Source organism: Cynara cardunculus (assembly GCF_001531365.2).
Source record: "Cynara cardunculus var. scolymus isolate 2C chromosome LG 4, CcrdV1, whole genome shotgun sequence".
NCBI classification, from domain to species: domain Eukaryota; kingdom Viridiplantae; phylum Streptophyta; class Magnoliopsida; order Asterales; family Asteraceae; genus Cynara; species Cynara cardunculus.
The window spans coordinates 10,553,673-10,573,299 of NC_037531.1; the positions used below are offsets into that span (position 1 = coordinate 10,553,673).

At 34.4% G+C, this 19,627-nt stretch overlaps 1 protein-coding gene and 1 pseudogene across 1 annotated transcript; one reads left to right on the forward strand and one right to left on the reverse strand.

The window, feature by feature from the left end:
- Positions 1-2,226: 2,226 nt before the first annotated feature.
- LOC112511509 (cytochrome P450 78A7) lies at positions 2,227-4,806 on the forward strand. Its single transcript, XM_025117150.1, has 2 exons — positions 2,227-3,234; positions 3,909-4,806. Exons 1-2 carry the CDS (start codon positions 2,227-2,229, stop codon positions 4,542-4,544), a joined length of 1,644 nt encoding a protein of 547 aa, XP_024972918.1. The 3' UTR covers positions 4,545-4,806.
- A 5,935-nt stretch (positions 4,807-10,741) lies between these two features.
- Positions 10,742-17,425, reverse strand: LOC112510847 (annotated as a pseudogene).
- Between the last annotated feature and the right edge of the window lie 2,202 nt (positions 17,426-19,627).

Here is a 19,627-nt window from a genome sequence, read left to right on the forward strand (position 1 = left end):
ACTACTGATTCTTATATATTATTCTTTTATTTTATGGTTTTCATTTGATTATTCCAATATATAAGGGGCTAATTATTTAAGAACTCATATAATTACGAGAATCATGAGAACATAACATCATTTGCTATTTCATGTTTTCCATCTAAAACTAAGATTTTGGGTATTTGTAACATATATTTGTTTACAATGTTTTTACGTAATTTTTTTTTCATGGTGTAAACCAAATACTCATAAAGCAAACACATCGTCAAAGAAATATATGTTAATCAATACCTTAAATAATAATTTTAGATGATAAAAATCATATGAAACAATACCTAAAAATAAAAATCTCGAAAATATATGAGATTCCCATTTAATTATGCCCCATATTATATATTATCAAATATTATGCACTGCATATTAATGTATTATCACTTTAAGTTCATATATACTATAATTATTGAATGCATACAACTTATTGAATTTAATTAAAAGTCTATAAAGCTAACAAATTTTACCCGGTAAGTAAAATAACAAATGCAATGACCGAGAATCTTATCCGGTAATTGATGGCGACGACTCTCACCACGGTTAGCGTTTACCGGGTAAATTATTACATACAATGTCGTTTTGGTGAACTCAAATCTTACCCGGTAAGTAAAGTAAACGATAGTTTTGGATTTTACCGGTAAACGCTTACCGGGTAAGTGTTCAAGTAAACGGCCCCTTACTTTATCTCAACTATAACTTATTATAGTTCTTCTTATTTCTTATACCTACGGGTATCCGAACTAAGTTACATATCCCTAGAAAAAAGTTTACTCGATACAAAGATTATTTAAGTGAATTCACTTAAACGAGTTTCTACTTTCTGCAACGATCCGGTTGTAGGTCGACTAGAATGAACGGTTGAGTAGTTTAATTTGACAAATTAAGAATCTATAACTTGATTGCGTCGGTTTGAATCAGTTTAATATCTGAATTAATATATCAACTTGATCGATTCATTTCTTATTGCAAGAGATAAGGTTATACTAATAAAAACAAACAAACAATGAACATTTGGCAAAAAACTGGATTGAAACAAATTTAATATAATGGTCGCTCTCCATAGATATGTTCATTTGTTATTTTACTTGATCGAGATTCGGTTCGTACATCATTATCTGGAGATATACATGAAGACCTTTCTGGCATGGCCATGACATCGATAGATGTAGGTGATGGTATTGGTAGCCACCTTCACATTCTCAACATCCAAGAGACTCCTGAACCAGGGGCGGAGCCTATAGGGCCATTGGGGGCTGCCCATGCGATCTTTTTATCTCCGAGCACTACAACAAAATTGAGTTTATAGGACACCTCCAATCTCTAAGTGTCCCAATATACCGCTTTATATATAGGACTTAATTTATAGGACAAAAATATAAAATGTGTGTTGTAATAAGTTTATATAATGCTTTTGGACGTCTTAACAAGTTTTTTAGGACATTTTTATATAAGTTATCGCATTAGCAACTTTATAGGACATTTTTGAGAAAGTATATATCCTATAAACTTTTTTTTATAGGACACTTGTTTTTATAGGACACTTGTTTTTATAGAACAAATTTTCAAATAGTGTCCTATAAAGTTGCTAATAGGACGCTTTATATTAAAAGTGTCCTAAAAAACTTATTACGACGTCAAAAAATGTCATATAAACTTCTTACAACGCCTTTAGATAGGACACCTAAATTTTTTTGGTCCTATAAACTAAGTCCTATAAAGAGTTTCCTATAAACCTGATTTTGTTGTAGCGTCTGTAATAACCAAATGAAATGACAACTTGATCAATGGACGTTACTTAATTACTACCCATGGAACAAGGTTTTTACCCATTTACAAGGTTTTCGTATCATCAATCTTAGCATATTCTTTTATAATACATTTTTTCTTTTGAAAAAAGTCTTTGTAGTGATACTAAAATACCCAATTGACCTTTAGAAAATTGTTTACGTGGCCATGAAATGAAGGTTTTGTTTGGATCCACAACTTATTGGTGTAGATGACTTTCATAATAAGTATGCTCACGAAAGCACATAGATTTTGCCATTTTTAGAGGATCAAGAACATCTTAAAATACTACTTTTCAAACCAATCGAGTGTTTCCTAGCTAACAACATATATATGTTACCTATTTAAACAACTATCATTCGATGCTTCTATCAACCCTCATTCCATATCAACTCACTTCCATTCTCCATGGCAACGACCATAAGCTACTTGCTTCGTCGTGAAGATATGAGTTGGTGGGCAGTTACTCACCCATTAATTCTTCAAGCTTCCAACTTGAACGTCACTTTTGTATTTTTCTACGTTGTAATAGCATTTTCAGCCTTTGGGATTGTGGCATGGACTTTATCATGTCACGGAGGTCCGGCATGGAAAAATGGCCGCAACCGTGTAGGTTGTGTTTCCATTCCAAGCCCCACGGGGCTTCCCATCTTTGGCAGTTTGCTGAGTTTGGTTCATGGCTTGCCTCATCGAACCCTTGCGTCCATGGCACGAACTAGCCAAGCAGCCACCCAACTCATGGCTATCAGCATAGGGAACACCGCTACTGTGGTTGCCTCGGACCCACAAACTGCTCGTGAAATCTTGACCTCCCAGCACTTTGCTAACCGTCCCATCAAGCAATCGGCTAAGCTACTCTTGTTGAACAGGGCTATTGGGTTTGCACCCGATGGACCCTACTGGAGGCAATTGAGAAAAATTGCTTCATCTCATCTCTTAGCTCCCAAGCACATTTTTGCACACGAACCTACACGCCGGCTAGAGTGCACCTCCATGTTAAATGGCATTGCGAAAGAACAGTCCTTGAATGGGTTTGTTGTACTAAGAAAGCACTTGCAAACTGCTTCTTTGAACAACATAATGGAAATTGTTTTTGGCAAAAGCTACAATAAAGCTGGGGATGTTGATGAATCTATGGAACTTCAGGAGATGGTGACAGAAGGGTTTGAGCTCCTGGGAGCTTTTAACTGGTCTGATCACTTGCCGTGGTTGAAGTACTTTTATGACCCGCTTTGCATCAACCATCGGTGCAAGGCTCTTGTCCCTCGAGTCAAGATTTTTGTCCAAAAGATCATCAATGAACACAAACTCAGAGGCTCGGTTGATCTCCATGAGGGTTCCGACTTCGTTGATGTTTTGCTCTCTTTAGATGGCGAAGAGAAGCTCAGTGAGGATGATATGGTGGCCATCCTATGGGTTAGTATCATCCTTATTCTTTTTAGATTGCTCTTATCCATTGGAACCATACACACGTAAAAGCAAATTGTCCCTTTATAACATATTTTCTCATGCATATAGTATTAATTTTTATATGGGGATTCTACTATTATGTTTACGATTCCAAATATAAATTCATGAGTAACAAAATACTATTTTGCCCTAATTCGTGGGTATCAAAATCCGCATTTCTTACCACGCCGGTTACGGTGGGGAGGAAAATCACAACGTTCCAGAAACGGGATGATGTTTGAATTCGAACCCAAAACATATAAGTGATTATTAAGTATGAATTCAGACATCTTTAGCTGGGACTTATCCAATTAAGTCTGTGAATCTAGTAGTTTTGATTTTGGGACTCATTTCTTTTTGTTTCTAGTTGACTTTTATAAGACAGATTAATGTTGGTTTTACAAATTATTGTTGTTCTTTCCACATGGGAAGGTACAAAAACACTGAAAAATACGTAGGTCCCCACGTACACGTGTGCTTCAATTTATGTTTCAAATGTATAACGTGGACCTTACTACTAAAATAATTAATAAAAAACCAATTTCAAGATCTTTCTTACCGACCAAATATAAGGATTTTTAAGATAAGATTAAATTATTACCAACTACAATAGGTTATCATTTTTAATTGAAATTATGTAGGAAATGGTATTTCGAGGCACTGATACGATTGCTCTTCTAACCGAGTGGGTGATGGCTGAATTGGTGCTGAATAAAGGCATTCAATCCAAGCTCCGAATTGAACTTGACAACGTTATGGGAGACAAGAGTGTCAATGATGCTGAAATGGCTAAACTTCCCTACCTTCAAGCTGTAATCAAAGAGGCCCTTCGTCTCCATCCACCTGGTCCTCTCCTATCATGGGCTCGTCTTTCTACATCTGACGTCCATCTCACCAATGGCATGGTCATTCCATCAAACACTACTGCCATGGTCAACATGTGGGCCATCACACACAATTCCGATGTATGGGACAACCCTTTTGCGTTTGAGCCTGAGAGGTTCTTATTGTCTGCAGGTGGTTCTAAGGTAGACATAAGAGGCAGGGACCTTAGGCTTGCACCATTTGGAGCAGGTCGTAGGGTTTGCCCTGGAATGAACTTGGGTATGGTTACGGTTAGCCGGTGGGTGGCTATGTTGGTGAACCGTTTTGACTGGGTTCAAGACATGGCTCGTCCTGTTGACCTAACTGAAGTGCTGAAGCTCTCTTGCGAAATGAAGGAACCTCTATATGCAAAAGTTGTTTCAAGGAATGATCATGTTTCCTCAATGATGTAAGCTTTTGGAGTGGGTTCTCGTATGGTATAATATGGATATGGTGAAGTACTCTCATTTCATCCTCAAGGGGTAAATAAGGAATCAAATAAAGAATTGAGAGGGCAAAGGTGTTGTTCTTTGTTAAAGTGAAAAGTGACATTTCTCTTTTATGTATCATGTATGTCGATATTAAAGTTACTCCTTGTACTTGCAAAAAGTTTGTGTGTTTTTATCATAACTTGTAATATTTATAAAGTATTATAGTGGAGTTTCTATTGCTTGGAAGGCTATTGACTTGTATCCCTAGATATTGAACTCGATAATTGTTTCCAATCTGACCTATACGTTGGAGTCTCATGTCGGCTAGACATGAAACATAAAACTTTATATGTTGGAATATTTCTTCTCTCTGTAAGGGATTCTACATGTAAAAACCTCGCATCTCTCTATAAGCGATTCCACATATTGTCATACATTGCTACAAATCTTTCACTGAAAAAATATATAGTAAATTACACCCAAGGACATTTAAGTGACAGAAACACCCATCAATAATACGTCACTAGTCAAAGACCTTCCAGCCTAGTGGTAAAGGCTTGGGCATGGCATAGTCATGAACCTGAGTTCGAGCCCTGGGAGGGGAGTGTTGACGACATTTAAGTGAGACCATGTTTAGCCTCCAAATTTGCTGGGGATTAGTCGGGCTTTGGCCCGGACACCCTTACAAAAAAAATAATAATACGTCACTAGAATGATTTCATACTTCTAAAGAAAAACTGAAAGCACACGCTTTATCAACAGTTCACCATCAGATCATATGTGGATTTTCGACATAACAAATAGCAGATCGATATCGACAGTATAGCTAACCAAGGGTTTACCGGTATAAATGGTCATTAATGGATTACTGACAAATTAGTCTACTAAAGATGAAGGATTTAGGACAAATAACAAAATTCTTGGCCTTGAAATCAGCTGCGATAGAAGACCAAGAATGTTGAAGCTTACACAAGGAGAATAAATTCAAAAGGTATTGGAACCCTTTAACGTGACAATGCAAAAGTTGTCACATTCAAATGCCATTGCATATCAATATCTTGAGGAGGATTGTCCAAGTATGATGAAGCTAGGATGGAAATTTCACCAATCTCCTATGCAAGCACCACTAGAAGTCTTATGTATGCCATGGTGCTCACACATCTAGGTCTTGCTCATTCAGTAGGTATGGTAAGTCAGTATATATGTCAAACTCGGATAAGCCACACTAAAAGCAATCAAGACTTTTCTTAGGTAACCGAAAGGTACCTCAAATTAAGGCCTCTTATTTGGAGGAAAGAACGTGGATTGTGGACTAAGAGGTTATTGTTATTCAGACTATGTTAGATTGGTCAACGTATTTATGTGTTCCTTGGATCTCCCCTGTCATGGTCTTCTAAGACATATATAAATTGGTCAATTGATTTTAGTTATCTCTTAACATTTTCTAATTATTGAAGTGTAAGTCATATCCTTGTGTAAATCTTCTTTTACTTAGTGAATTGGACATCTTTTAAGCATGGCTCATCCAAGATGTAGTATGATACGTCAAACAACAATACCAATTTCTCAGTGCATTGTGGTTGTTGTTTTCTGAATTATGTTGTTAATGAGGATCTACAAATTAATAGATTACAAATATCAATAATACTATAAGAAAAAGACATATATAATCCAGTAAATCATCCAAGATGGGTTTTTGCAAGATTAACTTTGTGCCATACGATGTTCATTCACAACTAGATTGGTCGACGGTTTTTATGTGTTCCTTGGATCTCCCCCCGCCCTTCATGGTTTTCTAAAACATAAATTGTGGATCAAGTTCAACAAAAGTAGAACATTGTGCTATTTAGTATGTGAACCATAAGGTACTTCTTTAGCATGTCTACAAAATGTTTTTGGAGTAGGGGTTTCTTTATCTCTTACTCTTCATGTTGACAAAATTATTTATATTCTCCCACAATTCTTTGTTTCAATTTAAAAGAAAACACATCAATGTCGCTTGTCGTTTTAAGAGAAAAAGTGCACGCCCTACACTTAAACTAATTCCTAGCTATCTAAAGTGTTTGTACTAGAGGCCTCAATAAACACATCTATTGAACTTTTCTTCACAAGTTGGGAGTTGGTACGTAGTATTTCACCCATAGAATTGAAGAATAAACAAAAAAGATGCCAATTGAAGGACACAAGCTATTGAAAGGCTAAGCTAAGAAGCATAAAGAAGTACATTTTTACGTGATTCAATTTTATGTTTAGATATGTTTAATTAAAACATAAAATTATTCCTTTAGATAAAATTAGATTTGCGGCTTTTCTTTTTTTCACTACAACAAGATTGAGTTTATAGGACACTACCAATTTCTAAGCGTCCTAATAGACCTCTTTATAGAACTTAGTTTATAGGACCAAAAAAATAAAGTGTCCTATCTAATGGTGTCGTAATAAGTTTATATGACGTTTTTTGACGTCGTAATAAGTTTTTTAGGACACTTTTAATATAAAGCGTCACATTAGCAACTTTATAGGACACTATTTGAAAAATTGTCCTATAGAAACAAATGTCCTATAAAATATTGATTTTATAGGACACTTTTGAGAAAGTGTCCTATAAAGTTGCTAATGCGACACTTTGTATTAAAAATGTCCTAAAAAACTTGTTAAGATACCCAAAAGCGTCATATAAACTTATTACAACACCTTTAGATATGACATTTTATTTTTTTGGTCCTATAAACTAAGTCCTATAAAGAGGTCTATTAGAACGCTTAAAATTGGGAGTGTCCTGTAAACTCGATTTTGTTGTAGTGTTTTAAAGGCAAGAAACAGAATTTATTAAACAAAAACCTAGCAAGACGCTAGATCACATAACGTCCGAAAAACATAAACGAGGATTACAACACCAATTTTCCCGGCTAATATCTTTCCCCACATTGACTCTATTTTTAACCCACAGAAAAAAGTAGTATTGGACCTCGTTAACAGCTTCCCGCGAAGCCTGAATCTAGCCATTGAAGATTTTATCCTTTTTTACTCCTCCAAATCACCCAACAGGCCGCAATACATATCACAGGCAACAACTGTTTTGACCATTTCTTATAAACCGGGTTTACAATCATCTTAGATTTTTGTATATATGTAAATCTAGAGGATAATTTTCTTTGATAATAAACACATTCATTTGCCTCTTCATCGAAGTATTAACAATTCCATTATTCATTTGCTCATATTTTCTTCACTTCAATCTAATTTTGGTTTTTAGTTAGTTAATGTTTGTTCATGATGATTGTATATTTTTCATGGTTTTTTTAATCAGTATTGTTTAATTTTGTTTTTATTGAGGAAGATGGTTTTTTATCTTGTTTTAGAAGATGAACATCAACAAGATAGATACATTTTTGTTTTGATACCATAACCACTTCAATCAATAAAGAAAAACACACTTCGCACTACACCAAATGTTGTCTTAGACAACAAATGTAAATTGCCTATGTTGCTTAAGATACGTTAAGACAACAAAGGCTATTATATGTTGTCTAAGTTTCCTCTAATGCAACATATGGTTCTATGTTGCCTAAGTGTGACCTTAGGTAACATATAATAAATCTATGTTGCCTGCATGTATCCTAGGCAACATATTAGCCTATGTTGCCTTAGTTCAATGTTGAACACTCATATTTTTTTTGAAATCCGTCAAAATTTACTTAGTCAACATATATTCTTATACTGTGTTGCCTAAGGTAAAAAAAACATAAATCCAACAAAGTTTACTTAGGTAACATATATTCCTATTTATATGTTGCCTAAGGTAAAAATTATAAATTCAACCCAATTTACTTAGACATTATATTATTGTTTCCAAGGTGACAATTGGCATTGTACAAAAGATTTATTATAATTTACTTAGGCAACATATTCTATTGTTTCTATGTTGCCTAAGCTTAAAAACATAATAACTTCTGGTAGTTGAAGGTTTTAAGATTGTCATAAGTTTTAAGGTTGACAACTGGCATTGTATGATAAATCCATCACATTTACTTAGGCAACATATAATCTATTGTGTTTGTTGTTTTAGATCTGTCGTAGACAATATATATTCTTGTTTCTATGTTGCCTAAGATGAAAATCAGCTATAAATATTTGTAGTTCCCCCATTTCCAACATCTAATCTTCATTTCCAACATTTTGTTTCTAAGGTCTTGGGACGCGATTTGGAGTATATTGGCGAGTTTTGTCTTCCAACAAACGTTGTATTCATCATCAAAAGCCATTTAAAGATTATTAGGTAATTATTATCGTATTTTGTCTAATTTTGTAGTTATTTCATGTTTATCTCATGTAAATTTGGATTACTACATGTCTAAAAATATCTATAGCTCTTACTATATGCATGCATTTATTTTTCACATATATATATGACAGAAAATGTGAACAAAAGTTGGATGAATTTAAAAAGAGTCGAGAAAAAATACATTTTTGGAATATATGCATTTTTGGAATTTGCTAAAAAGAATTCATTGAGTTGGAATGGTTATTATAAATGCCCCTGCATAGATTGTAGCAACATGTTATTTCAAAATGAGGCGGATATAATTTTTCATTTGAAAGATGTTGGTATAATGAAAAATTATATTGTGTGGGATCAACATGGTGAAGTTACAAATATACCTACTGCATCACATCGAAGGTTGAATATAATACGCGATCGAGCGTCTTCGAGTCACATGTTCGAGGTATGGGTAGCTTGGCGGTTCAACCCGCGAGGATGAGAGGACCGGCGAAGGGATTCTCTAAGCCGGTATCTGCAGTTGACGAGGAAGATTTGCGGCAACAACTTGCTGAGCATGATGAGGAGATTCGCTTGTTAAAAGAGGGACAACATGAGGCAAAAAAGGAAGCTGCCGAGCAAAGAAAGATGATACAATCATTGATGACTATGTTGGGTGCTAGTGATTCAAACTCTAACACAACAACCCCGACCTCTCATGTTTTAGGTTAAGTTTTTAATTTTGTGTTATTGAACTTGTTGCCTACTTTTAGACTTATTTAGGAAAAAAAATTATCTTTCAATTATTGAACTTATTAATTTTGTTCGTTCGGTTATAAAAGTTTTGTATACAACATTTGGTTGTTTGTTTGCTTGTTTGAGATTCATTTGTAGAAAGTGTGCAAGAAAATAATTGCATCATGGTACACAAAAATTTTAGGCTACAATTAAACAATATAAATGTTGCCTAAAAGAAATATTATATTATGTTAATTACAGTTCAAAGACAACATATCTAAATAGAGTATGTTGTCTAAGCTGATATCTAATGCAACATATGAAGATAGAGTATGTTGTCTAAGTTGATATCTTAGGGAAGATATTCAGATAGTGTATGTTGTCTAAGTTGATATCTTAGGCAACATATTCAGATAGAGTATGTTGTCTAAGCTGATATCTTAGGCAACATATTCAGATAGAGTATGTTGTCTAAGCTGATATCTAACGCAACATATGTTTTTTACTTGGGCAACATAACCTTTTGTGTGTTGCCTAAGAAGCCCGCTTAGGCAATATATTCTGTTTGCATATGTTGCCTTGGTTTTTATGCCACATTGAGAAGGCAACATTGCTTAGGCAACACGGGTTTGTCGCCTAAGCCTTACGCAACATATAAACTCCTCTTAGGCAATATTTTTCACTTGTTGCCTAAGTGACATTTTGAGGCAGTGTTCATAAAGAACCTAGAGGGTATTTTTGCCAAAACAATCACCTAAATTTGATGACATCTGAAGGTAAAAGAGTCATATGAAATCACAATCAAATCGCTTTCATATGACATTCCATGTCAACATAGCTACCAAAATCGTTATCATATGATAGTTCATGTCAACATATACCAAAACCGTTATCATATACGCAGCCCATTGCTTAAGACGTCAAATCGTTCTCATTTTTTACAACACTAGACCCGAAAAAGGAACAAAAATAACATATAAATGTCGCTCAACACGATATTTGTGAATACATGAACAAATTTATACCTTTGTTTATTCAAGTGTTGTACATACATAATCAATCAACGAATCAAAAATGTATACACATCTTTGAGACCATAGGCTTAAAAGATGAACATTGCCAATTAAAATTAATATATAGAAGGAAATAAATAATCTTCAGAAAGAAATGAATAAATCTTCTAACACTTGGGCATGTCTGGTGGTGGAGGCARGATTCTTGCATCGCCACTCTTTCCATTCCTTACGATGAATACCATCTCCATCCCCCAACTAACATGACGTTCAAAATGACAATGCATGAACCATACTCCTGCATATTTAAGTAATACACTGAATATRTAAACTGATRTGCAAAATAAAACACATTCTAAAAGGAGGAAATTGACGTACCAGGGTTATTTGCTCTRAATCTGATGGCTGTCCAACCATTCTGAGGAACTGCAATGGTTTGTTGAAGAGGAGGGTCGACWAGATTATAATTTAAAGGATCTCGTTGTCGATCAAAGTTACCGAATCCAGATCCAACAACGTAGAAACTATGTCCGTGCAAATGCATGGGATGATCTATTCCTGAAACCACATTTGTTCCTTGGAAAACAAGCTCCACCGTATCGTTATACTTGAGGATTTTCACCTCAGTTCCATTCATGGGAGTTYGTAGCGACGTATTCAAACTATCTGCAGTGTAATTGAAGATGAAAGGGGGATTATCAGGAAAGTCGTCCCCGTAAACACCATTCATTCCACGGTAATAAGCTCCWAGAATCGAAGTCCTTGGAGTRTCGAATGTAATGTTGTTTATGCTTGCCCGAAACCTCGTAYCCTGTGGTCCCGCACATGTGGTGCCACTCGCACAAGGCAATGTGTTAATCGAAAGTGTATAGAGTAACTTCCTCGTGATTTTCAATGGAACATCAATGGGATGATCACGACTTGCTAAACTTCTTAGGCTACTAGTGAAACCAGCAGATGCATTTCGGTCATTAAAAGCAGGAAGAACAGGTAAGGCAGGTGATGGAGATGGAGTGTAGTTCCCATTGTACTTGATGAAGGCTGTGGTGGTGCTGCGGTCAAAAAGACTACGAGGGTTGCTGTTATAGAACTTTGCAGCCATATAATAGCGATTGTGGGGTTGGTTTGCTTCTAACAAGAGGTCTAGTGTTTGTCCAGGTGATATAGTCACATAATTTGATTTTAGTGGCTTGGTGTATGCCCCATCAGTTCCTACGACGGTGACTTGATGGTTATCGATTGCAAAGAACATGATGTTGTTCATGGCAGCATTTACCATTCGAAGCAAGTAAGTATTTCCTTGATCCACATTTACAATGGTTGTTCCTGAAGACATTTAGCATTACAAATCCATAATTAGTTAGTTGATCTGGAAGCATATCTACATATTAGTATTTGGTTGATTAATCACACAATTCGCCTTAATCAACCAACCTGGACGAGAGCAATTGTATTGATCGCCCRGTTGACCGTTGATTGTTAGAGCATCAGAGGGAGCTGGATCTCCTCCTGTACGCAGAAAGTCTTCCATCACTGTTTGTATATCATTTTTCCACCAGTCACCTGCATTATTCTCGATCATTAATTCTCTMTGTCTTAAAAGTTATTTGAATTAGAAAATATATTTAATTTTCACCAGGATTATATAAAAATTGTGCTCGATTTCGTCGTGGAATATCGTTGAGAAATAAGAACCCGTGTTGTCAAAGGGTATAAAGATGATTAAACACGTACCTAAGATGACGGGAACCTCTGCATGAGGTTTAGGAAACGGAAAAGTAGWCCCGATTTTGGGAGAGACGACTAGTAAACCTTGTACGGTGGCTCGAGACCAATCGCTGTGTGCATGCCACCATAACGTGCCTTCCTCGTCAGAAAGAATAATCTTTTGGCTAAAACGCGTACCAAGTTGAATTGGGCATTGCGTGATAAACTCTGGCCCATCAGACCATGGAGATAGGTTGTTTCACTCCATGCCTGTACCACTTATGATGTTAGTTAAAAGAACATTTCAGTGTATATATATACACAGAAGGAAATTAACACATAAATGTATACACACCAATGAATAGTTATATTCTGGGTGGCTTGGTTGATAACATCGACGATGACCGTGTCGCCTCTACGAGCAGATATAGTCGGACCAGGATATTGTCCATTAACTGTCAAAATGTTCTTGCTGTTGCATAGCCTTGTGTAGTTGTTTTCTTGAACCTGGAAACAGAAAAAGGTATGTAAATATCAAGTCACTTGCCAACCCTCACAAATTAGCTAGAAAACATGTTAAAAGAGTCGTATATAGAACCGAAAGCTTACCACGAAAGTATATTGAACCAAAGCTGCTTGTGATTGTATGAAACCAAGAATCACGAGGAGCCCTAGAACAAGAACATGCATGTTCATGGCTGTCTTCAGATGATCGATATCTTGTTACTTTATGAGAAATGCTCAATAAATTTGCTTGTTTTAATGGATTAGGATGATGTGTTCTTGCATGTATTTATAGTAGGTAAGTAAAGCGGCTGGTCATCGAAATCAACCTTGAAGTCGCGTTTCAAGTTTTGTCAACTCGTTTGGTTTATGGTGTTATTAATCACATGCATGAATGGGTATGATTTGGACCCAGTCGGATGCTTTGATTTTTCTTGTTTTCACTTTTGACTCAATGTTATTAGTTATAGTGCTGTTACTTTCTTGTTTTTACTTTTGACTCAATGTTATAGTGCTGTTACTTTATCCATTGCATCATATCTATCAACAATATTCCCCTCCAACGGTTTTTATCCATTTCTTAATTTGTCTATTTTCCCAATTTTGTACCTAACTTATATATATGTTTGAGAAATAAAAATATGTATAACCTATTTTTTAAGTTTTTGATTGATTTATGTGGATATTTTATAGTTATTTTTGTTGATTTCGATAGTTTTTTTCGGTTTTTTGGTTGGTTTAATTTGATATAACCTAATTTGAAATTTTTAATATCATTGTCTCGTTGAGTAATAATAGAAAAATATGTTTATGTATTATTTTGGGTATATATATATATATATATATATATATATATATATATATATATATCATATATGATATAGAGATTTGACGTCATAAATCATGCACTGAAAAATGTTATAGTCTTGTTGTGAAAACCTTGTGAACACATTGTGGACACTAAGTAAATAATCTATAAAACTAAACCTATCATTTTTGTAGCAGATACTTTGTGAACACCCTTGTAAATTAACAATTTACATATTTTGATTGTCTAATAATACACTGTGAATACGTGAATCTAGTGCAGGAACACATGAGACTTAAAATTGCACCATAAACGAAAAATCTCAATTGCTTGACGGGACTTCATATGATTGCACATCGTGAACACCATATGATTACACAACATGAACACAGGTTTAAAACATAGTGTATACACGTTTCCAAACACCTTGTCGTCTTTGATTTTATAGAATTCATACAAAATTAAGGAACATTCATAAAACTTAAAAAGGGGCATTCCAAATGAATCACGAACATTTATAAAATTTCAAACTCACAAATACGTTTCAAGACATGGATACACACTTGTGATCACCGTAAACCTATTCGATCAATGAAAATTATAGAAAATACAGAAGAAAAAAAAAAGACTAAAAAAGAATCACCTTCATCCTTCTTGTAAGACATGAAAAACCCATTTATAGTTTATTCTACACCAACCTCTTGGTTGATTTGATATAACGTAATTTTAATTTTTTTAGTATCATTAACTTATTGAGTAATGATATAAAACATATGTTTTTGTAATATTATATATATAGTCGGTTTTGAAACGAGAACAACAAGTAAATAAAAGAATAAAAAAACGGTCGAATCATATGTGATTTTACCATTAAAACCATGTGTAAAATCATATGTGATTCACGCAACTTTGACCACGACCTAAGGTCGCGAGCCACGTCGCCAACACATACTTAGCCTGTTAGTGTAAAATCACATGTGATTTTGCAGTTGATTTAATTTGCTTGTTTTCGTTCTCTTATTTTGTTACCGTTCTCATTTAAACATCCCTTTGTATATATGTATGTGATATTGAGATTTAGGTGGCGTTTGTTTTTTAAGAGGTGCTGAAGTCTGAAGTCTGAATTCACTTCTGAAGATGGTGCTGAAGTCTGAAATCTGAATCAGTCATACTGTTTGTTTTTACATCTGAAATCTGAAATCTGAAACCAAAGAGAGATCGAAAAGATTACCAGAACACTAGCTTGAATCTGCGATATATGAAGAATACTAGCTTCAATCGATGAATGGGATGAGAGCGATGTAAGGAGGCGGATAAACAAAAAAGAGGTATTAAGAGCTAAGGTTACCACTTAAAAATTCAGAGGAAACCTTATGAATTCAGCTCTTAATTTGGGGAGAAAAACAAACGATCTGAAAGTCTATATGTCTGACCAATTCAAACATAAAAGAAAATTAAGAGGCAAATTTTAAAAAACAAACAAGCCCTTAATGTCATAAATCACGTATTAATGGTGTCACCATAACTAGATGCCCCCTCATGTAGAATATTGGTTATGATACCTACCATGCATGCCATATGATTTGGACCCGGTACCATGTTTTGACCTTTCTAAATTTGCACTTCTGGCTTATATAAATTAGCATCGTATCTATGTTGACATTTCTAAATTTTCACTCAATATTATACTATTGTTACTTTCAAGTCTTGGAACTTTGGCTGGAATGGTTTTTCTTCATTTTTTTTTTAATTTTTTCTATTTTGTAATTATTTTATGTAATTTTTCTTTCAATTGCTAAAATTATATATCCTTATAGAAATCATATCATGTATTTGTGTGAAATTTGTTTTAGAAAGCTGGCTAAACTGATCGCTAAACAAGATGAGAATAGCCACATCATTTGTGCAATTAATCATGCCTCAAAGTATAACAGGAACATTAAATTGTTAGGATTGTTTACGAATTCTTTTTATTAATACATATTTCATAATATCCTCATCGTTCATTTATCTGATATCGATGATGAGGGTCTTGATGATCCATGCATATTGTAGAGCATTGATCAAGTCCAATCACAAAGCTGCGCAYTGCTTTCGTTATTCCTTTACTGCATAAAGAGGTTAATGTATTTTGTTGGGTCTTAATTAAGTCATAATGTACTTTATAATGTGCTATACATTACGTCAATTTACTCATTATACATATGTGTTTAACAATTGTACTAGATACAATAATTTGAAAGAACTTCAAAAAACCGAAAAGCTAATTGTATCGAAACGTGAGTATGGATAAAAGAATGTATTCGGGGTCGGATCAAACCAATAAATATATGGAGGACCAAAGTTATAGATGTGCCTTGGAGAGGGTTTTATCTTATTTGATAGAAATCGTTGTTTAATTGCATTTGATCTTTTGTAGCCTATCGGATCTCGTATTTGTTTTTTGGTTGTATTTGTTTTAGTTTTTAATAATATATTTTTTTGACTGTTTTTCAAAAAAGTTGCAGAGAAGAAGCGTCGAACTGAGTCCAAATCATAGGGCTTACATGTTAGGTATTATAACACCATACGAAACAAAGATATACGAGTTTAAGATATTTATTTATCAATTATCGGTGTTGTTACCCATTATTTTATAAGATATGGATAAGAGTCTTATGAGATAGATGATTACCAGTTTTATTTATAGGTATTTTAAATGGATAACGTACCGAAATAACCTTTAACGAACCCGTCACATACCCTTGTCAGCACTCTAAATACAAGCCACCCCATCCATGCAAAAACACATCCAAATCAATTAAAACAAGCAAATCAATTGAACATTTCTTTGATTTATAGTACCACAAATTAACAAGATATCGTGACATCATATGAAGACATCCATGAAAATGCATGTTATTATCAAACGGATTTTGGCCTAGTGGTATGTGAGTCTTTGGTCTTTGGTCTTTGGTCTTTTAGGAGGTCAAGGGTTCAAACTTTATCAAAGATGAGTAGGGTATGTGAGTTTATTTTTTTTATTTGTCGTATATAAATATTATATATACTTAAAAAAACTTGCATGTTCTTGTTCTATGGCTCTTAGTAATTCTTGGTTTCATACAATCACAAGCAGTTTTGGTTCGATATATACTTTCGTGAAAATGACAACGAGAAGAAAGTACCAGCAATATAATATTGAGTAACATCAATAGAAAGAAATGTTAAAATCGATAGGTGATGGAAATTTAAGATTAAGCGGCCGTTTACAAAACAATTACCCGGGTAAGCGTTTACTAAATCACATTACCTTACCGTACGCATACGCCAAGGACCAAGAATCTTACCCAGTAAGAGCAAATGCACAGACCGAGAGTCTTATCCGGTAAGTGAAGGTGACGACTCTTACAAGTACGGTTAGTGCTTATCGATTAAATTGTTGCATATGATACCATTTTAGTGGACTAACATCTTACTCGGTAAGTAAGTGATAGTTTTGAATTTTGCCAGTAATCACTTACCCGAATAAGTGTTTGATAAACTACCCCTAAGTCAAAAGTGAATATTTACTAAAGTCAAAACAACATACCAGGTCCAAATCATAGGGCATGCATATTAGGAATTATAATCAATATTTTAAATGGTGTGACGAGTGGCATGGGGGTGGCGAATTGAGCAAGCCTTAAACCTTAGGCGTCGTGCCATGACCTTTTTCAAAGCGTAACTTATGATGACAAATCTTTATATCATATATATATATATAATATTGTATATGATGTGTTATGCTTTTTTGTACCCTTACCTCTTTACCCCGTCTTGAATTTGCTATATCCTGTACAACTCCATCCATATAGCTCAGCAAATTCGTTTTCAAATTTCAAGCAGAGAAGAAAAAGTACAAACTGAGATGACAGGATTCAAAAACCTATTTATCATATACAACAAATCTTTATATCATATATAATATCCTTCTGTTTAATTTCAATGGAGAGGGCTTACAGAGAGGATGCTACAATCTCCAAAACCCGGTACTTGGTTTGCCGTTAGATATTGGGAAGTTAATGATTTTGGAATCTTGGGATATATGGTTGGTCCCATGGTTGTTTCAATTTCAATTAATGGTGCTATTGGATCTGTTTATGGTTTTAAATTTGAATTGAGTTCATTAGGGGCTCTTTTTATGCATTTCATTCTTTTTATCTTCATCCAACAAATTGGGTTCTGATCTTCAGTTATACTCCAAAAAGCATGTGCAAATCTATTTGTAAAAGTTGGAGATGGAGAATCGAGTCATTTTTTTTTTTGATCTTATCATATATAAGCAGAGAAGAAAAAGTACAAACTAAGATGACAGGGTTAAAAAACCTGGAGATTTGTTTGCTTATCGTATTGTAAATTTTTTTATGTTGTGTTAATTTCTAATCGGCTACCATAGGGATAATATAGCGTTGATATATCATATTCATAGCCTTTGAGTTAGAGTATCTTGTCAACTCACTTTACTAGTTTGATAGAGAGAAAGGAAAATTAAAAGTTTTGTTGTTGTAACATATTCTTACTTGTTTGGATATATATTTGGATGGAGATCAAATCGATCCAGAGATTACATTCATCTAGAATGAGTTGTTTGAGAGAATTGAGTTGGCCATTTTTCAAAGTGGTTGGGGTGGAATATTTACATGGTGGACTAAACACTCAAATAGAGTAGGCATGTTTTTATGCAAAAGACATCCCTTTTGTTATGTATATAATAAAAATACAATCTTACAAAGTATTTCGAATAATGGTACCTTTGTGCCATACGATGTTCATTCACAACTAGATTGGTCAACGGTTTTTATGTGTTCCTTGGATCTCCCCCCTCGTGGTTTTCTAAAACATAAATTGTGGATCAAGTTCAACAAAACTAGAACGTTGTGCTATTTAGTATGTGAATCATAAGGTACTTCTTTAGCATGTCTACAAAATGTTTTTGGAGTAGGGGTTTCTTTGCCTCTTACTCTTCATGTTGACACAATTATTTATATTCTCAACAATTCTTTGTTTTAACTTAGAAGAAATCACATCAATGTCGATTGTCGTTTTAAGAGAAAAAGTGCAAGCCCTACACTTAAACTAATTCCTAGCTATCTAAAGTGTTTGTACTAGAAGCCTCAATAAACAAGTTGGGAGTTGGTAGTATTTCACCCATAGAATTGAAGAATAAACAAAAAAGATGCCAATTGAAGGACACAAGTTATTGAAAGGCTAAGCAAAGGAGCATAAAAAATACATTTTTATGTGATTCAATTTTATGTTTAGATATGTTTAATTAAAACATAAACTTATTCCTTTACATAAAATTATATTTGTGTTTTTTCTTTTTTTCACTACCAAAATTACCCCATTTTCCGGCGGACAAATCCGCCGGAAATCCGCCGGAAATTGGGTTTACCGGCGGATTTCTGGCGGATTTGTCCGCCGGAAAAGGGGGCGCCGCTGATTTTTTTTCCGTCGAGTTTTCCGGCGGATTTTTAACTTTTCCGGCGGACTACGGCCGCCGGAAATATTTCGTCGGAAAAATTAAGTAACTTGGTTTACCTTAATTAAAAAAATTTAAAACTTTTCCGGCGGATTTTTCCGCCGGAAATCCGCCAGAGTATTGTCTCGCCGGAAAACTTAATTAAATAAGATTTCCAAAAAAAAATTTAAAAAATTTACCGCCGGTAATATATATATTTTTTTATTTTTTTCAGTAAATATTTAAATCCTGTAAATCTGTAAAAATATGGATAAAAACTAAAATGCAACTAAATATCATACATTGATTAAAATAAACAATTGTTACAAAACATACAATTTAAAGTATCACACAATGTTTCAAACAAACTAGATTGTTCCAAATAAACAAACAATATTCAATTAGATGGCGGTGGGAATTGTGATTGACKGAGTTCGTTAACCAAAGCAGTCATATCCTGCATTTGTTTCAGAAGTTGCTTCTCTACCGTCCGTCGACGCTCATTTTCTTCTTGTAAATCCATAACTTTGGCCTCTAAGTTTACAATTTTCT

Bases quoted from the DNA above. Each gene is read 5' to 3' on its own strand.
- LOC112511509 (XM_025117150.1), top strand. From the start codon at position 2,227: ATGGCAACGACCATAAGCTACTTGCTTCGTCGTGAAGATATGAGTTGG. The intron at 3,235-3,908 runs GTTAGTATCATC...GAAATTATGTAG, and splicing joins ATATGGTGGCCATCCTATGG to GAAATGGTATTTCGAGGCAC.